The 4,708-nt window shown below is 36.3% G+C and overlaps 1 protein-coding gene across 1 annotated transcript; it reads right to left on the bottom strand.

Moving 5' to 3' along the window:
- Window positions 1–19: 19 nt before the first annotated feature.
- LOC125475644 (MDIS1-interacting receptor like kinase 2-like) lies at window positions 20–2,137 on the bottom strand. The gene is made up of 3 exons (XM_048580618.1): window positions 1,299–2,137; window positions 765–1,209; window positions 20–352 (listed from the first exon to the last, which is right to left on the bottom strand). The coding sequence occupies exons 1-3, from the start codon at window positions 2,135–2,137 to the stop codon at window positions 20–22; spliced, it is 1,617 nt and encodes a 538-aa protein (XP_048436575.1).
- Window positions 2,138–4,708: the final 2,571 nt, after the last annotated feature.

Here is a 4,708-nt window from a genome sequence, read left to right as displayed (position 1 = left end):
TACAATTGGCGGCACGCAATCATGATGCAGGTAAGACAGTGCATGAGCTACGCCTTTTACAATTCTCACCCTCCTTACTCCAATCCAATCTTTTTGCTTCGTCTTCTTTCCTCAAGATTGAAGCCAGACTACCCTTTTCTAGATATTCATAGACCAGAAAGGAGTGCTGTGAATTTGAGCAAAAGCCACAAAATTTCACAATGTTTCGATGTCGTATATTGATTAGTGCACTTATTTCATTGTGGAACTCCTTCAGCGATGTCTCCTCCCCGTCAAGTTTTTGATGGAGTTTCTTCACTGCAACTATGCTGCCTGATGGTAGCTTTGCCTTGTAGACACTTCCAGATCCTCCCTTCCCAATGCAAAATATGGAGTCAAAACCATTGGTTGCTCTTATGATCTCCAAATACATTTTTTTCCATCAAAAAGAGATTGAAAAAACTTCATCATGGATATCACTCTTTTTTGTTTCCCTCTCTCTCTTTCTTCTTGTTTTGATGAAGAAAATTGCAAGGAAAGCAAGTAAAACTGCTCCCAAGATAGGGAAAACATTGCAAACACGAGTTTTCTATTGTTTTTTCTTTTTGAGACGTGCTTATTGCAGGATTCTAGTCCTACAACATTTCCGCACAATCCTACATTCCCTTCAAAGCTGTGAGCATCTTGAAATGCTTTGTTTTGGGGGATGGGACCCTGCAAGTGATTGTAGGATACGTCTATGTACAACAAGCTGCGCATTCTATCAAACGTTGCTGGAATGAGACCGGAAAGATATTGTGGGAAAGATTCAGCTGCTCCAAGCTCTGCATTTTGCTAATTTCTGATGGTATCTTGCCGTCAAGTGAGTTATGACTCAAATCTAACTGTGACAGGTGAAATAACTCGCCCAACTGAAGTGGAATTTCTTGACTGAAATTGTTGTTGCTCAAATTCAAGTAATATAAATGGACCAATTCGCCAAAAATGCTTGGAATTGAGCCATTCAACTTGTTGGTGGACACGTCAAGATATTCGAGTTTAGTGAATGCTCCAAATCCCGAGGGTATAGAACCAATAAGTTGATTGCCATTCAACTTTAGATGCACCATAGAAGTCAATCTCCCCAAATCCTTGGGAACCACCCCAACCAGATGATTCGAAGAAAAATCGAGTTCTTGAATTTTAGTTGCATTGACAATCTTAGATGGTATGCTCCCAGTAAGGTTGTTCCTGCAATCCGAAGGGTTGTTAAGTTTGGACACTGTCCCCAGATGTCTGAGATTTCGCCATCTAAGTTGTTGTGGCTTAGGTCTACAAACTCAAGATTCGGATAGACACCAAAGTCTTCAGATATATTATTGCTTGTAAATTGGTTCCGTTGGAGACTGACTCTGACTAAGCTCTTGCAACCTTTCAAGCTTTTCGGGATTGGACCTGTAAATTCGTTCTCTTGTGCAGTTAACCTTTGTAGGAGTCCACCTCTACAAATATCTCGAGGCAAATAACCAGAAAATCGGTTAGTAGCCAAGACAAGTATGGTCAACTTCATTAGATTCTCCATCTCTTGGGGGATTGATCCAGATAGCTGGTTGCCGCGGAGGTATAGGTCTTCTAGGCTGCTCAAGTTGCCGAATGAAGAGGGAACGGTTCCATTGAGCTGATTGTTGGCCAAGTCTAGAGTCACAACAAATTTCAAGTTTCCAATATCTTCAGGAATAGAGCCGGAAAGTTTATTATCGTAGAGAGAGAGAGAAACAAGGTTTGTCAAATTGCTCAAAGAAGTTGGGATCGAACCAGAAAGGGTATTGTTGTACAACTTGATGGTTAGATTTTTCAAGTTTCCAAAACTCAGAGGGATTGGGCCTGATAAATAGTTGTCAAACAGGTAAAGTTTAACCAATTTTGAAAGGTTTCCTATTTCGGGAGGGATGGAACCCGAAAGTTGGTTTCCGGAGAGAATCAAAGAAGTCAATTGGCTCAAATTACCCACAGAAGCAGGAATCGAACCCTCTAAATTGTTTAAGTTTAGAGCTAGCTCATATACAAATTTAAGTTGGCCTATTTCTTGAGGAATTGAGCCATTGAACTTATTTGCATTTAGGTGAAGGACCTGAAGATTTGTTAAAAGACCGATTTTGGGTGGGATTTTTCCAGACATTTGATTATAAGATACATCAAAGTAGACGAGTTTGGTGAGGGAACTTATCTCAAGTGGGATTTGATCAAAAGTTCATTGAAGCTTAGATCAACATATGCAAAGAATTGGGCAAGGACATGAATGGAAATTGAAGTAAAGTACCTTGTATACCAGAATTGCTGAGGGTTTAATCTGTTTGACCCTTCCAGCTGAGTTGCATGAAACTCCAACCCATGTACTGCATGGGGTTTCATTTGCATCAATCCATGAGGTCAGGTTTGTTTTGGGTTTGGTTTTGAAAGCTAGCTTTCCATTTGAGAAGTGCTTCTGCTTCAGTGGAATTGGCAGAGAAGCAAAAGCACTTTTTGGTGATGAAGCTAGCTGAAGATATAAGAAAAGGCAGGCTAGAAAGCATACTTTATCACAATAAGTTGAAAATCTCACCATGGTTTGTGTATACTTTTTTTAAGCAACTCAGGGCGTTATTTATAGTGAGATGCATTATTAATTTGCATATCCTTAATTTGTTTTTGTTATCTTTGACTTTTGATCCAAATGTTGTATTAAGATATAAATTGTATTTTTTGATACTTTAATGGTCTTTTTCTGCGAAGACTTTGAATTTTCTTACACTTTTATGGTCTTTGTCTGATAAGATTTTGAATTTTGTTACACTTATGGCGTGTTTACCAACCGGGGTTGGAATGAAATGAAAATGAATGATTCCCGATTGAAAGGATTCTAGTGTTTACTAAAATTTTAGGGAATCAAACACACATGGGGTCATCTAAAATCTGGAATCACACTCCGGAAATTCTCGGATTTGGATTCTTAGGAGAGACCTGGTATTTGGATTCCTGGAGAAACTCTTCTCATTTGGATTCTAACTTTTATACCGAAACGACCCTCATGATTTTTGGCTAATCCGAAAGTACCCCAACAACTTCACCTTTCCAGTCCATCACAGAGTCCTGGAATTTCATCTTTATCAACTCACGGTGAGCTTCAACGACGATCTCGATGCAAACAATACAAAACCACATACAATGATACAAATCAAACAATCATGAGAATCAAGTTTCTAACAAAACCCAGAATGATAGAGAGATATGGGTTCCTTTTCACGTCTGGTTTTGAGAACAAAGAGGACGGAGAACATTTTTTTTTTCCCTGACTACGGAGACCGTCCTGTTTTGAGAACTAAAGAGGGCTCTGACCTCTTTTCTTCTCACTACTTATTGCAATTTATTTTTCTCTTTAATAAATTATTTTATGAAATGTTTTGTTTATTCTTAAAATCAAAGAGAGATAGAGGTGCTTCTACAGGGTACTAAAATGTAAAAAATATTTGTTAAATGTTTGCTCTTTGATCTTAACTCCTAATTAAATGTTATTAAAAATAAATATAGGATAAAATAAAACAAAAAACAATAAGGGCCATTTCAATAATCTTATTGATTATATTCCGATTCATCTAAATTAGTAAACAACTTATATAAACTAAAGTTCATTCATACTCCGATTCCAGAACATTTAGGTAAACAGTTTCAACAGTAATCTGATTCTGACTTCTCCTCAATCCAATTCCTCCTCAATTCAATTCATCTTCAATCCAATTCCTCCATTTTGATATGGTTACGTAAACGCGCCATTAGTGTTGAAGTCCTTGTCTCTTTAAAATAGTAATCGGAAAGTTGCAGTGTGAACTTATATTATATTCCTAATAAGGGCTCTGTGAGTAGTGTTGGAACTAAATTTGTGCATTGCTGCGATGGTGAAGGCACTAACTCAAGCTATCTGCAAAACAGAGAATAATTGTGATCAAACCTAAGACTGGGGTGGAGGGGTGTGTGTTGGCCAAAGGCTCTTTGACAATCAAGTCAATAAGTAGTTCAGACTCAAGCAATTTAGAATCAAGTTGTCTTTGCTGCCCTCTTTTCTTTTTGGTCGTGTAAAGGTACAAATCTATATTAAAAAAAAAAAAAGAGAGAGAATAAAAAAATAGAAATATGTGGTAAACAATTGAAACTGCATTATTTTATAATCTAGACTATCTGTTAATAAAATTTTCTTTGTCAACTAAAAAAGAGTGAAAAAAATAATTTGGTTCTTTATTTACAATTCAATAAAAATATCACAATAAAATCCTGAGCAGAAATATAAATTGGGAAAAAATTGTTGGTTTTTCTTCCCTTATCCACATGTGACCATAATTTTACTCTTCCACTTTCTCTCTCGCACTTCATACTTTTTCCCCTTTTTACTTTATTTTTCATTGAATTAAAACTATTTTATTTTTTTTAAACACAAATAGTATATGACTTTTATCACCAAAGGAACTATGTGACTTTTATCACGAAAGAACCTACACCACATATCTAACCCCATTTTATCTACCCAATTTTTATTAATACTTATTTGACATTGAACCGATTATTGCATGTTATTGTTAGTTCAAGGCAATAGGTAAAGATATCAAAATGTAAATTTGTGGAAATATTGATAATATTGATATTGGTATCGGTTATTTTCGATGAAAATTTGAAATGAAGCTTTAAGGAATGTCAAACACTGGTTTAGAGGAAATACAAG

Source organism: the organism of the source record quoted next, unplaced genomic scaffold, assembly GCF_019419815.1.
Source record: "Pyrus x bretschneideri cultivar Hongxiangsu unplaced genomic scaffold, Pyrus_bretschneideri_v1 Contig152, whole genome shotgun sequence".
In the NCBI taxonomy this organism is placed as follows: domain Eukaryota; kingdom Viridiplantae; phylum Streptophyta; class Magnoliopsida; order Rosales; family Rosaceae; genus Pyrus; species Pyrus x bretschneideri.
This window is presented reverse-complemented; position numbering and strand designations above follow the sequence as displayed.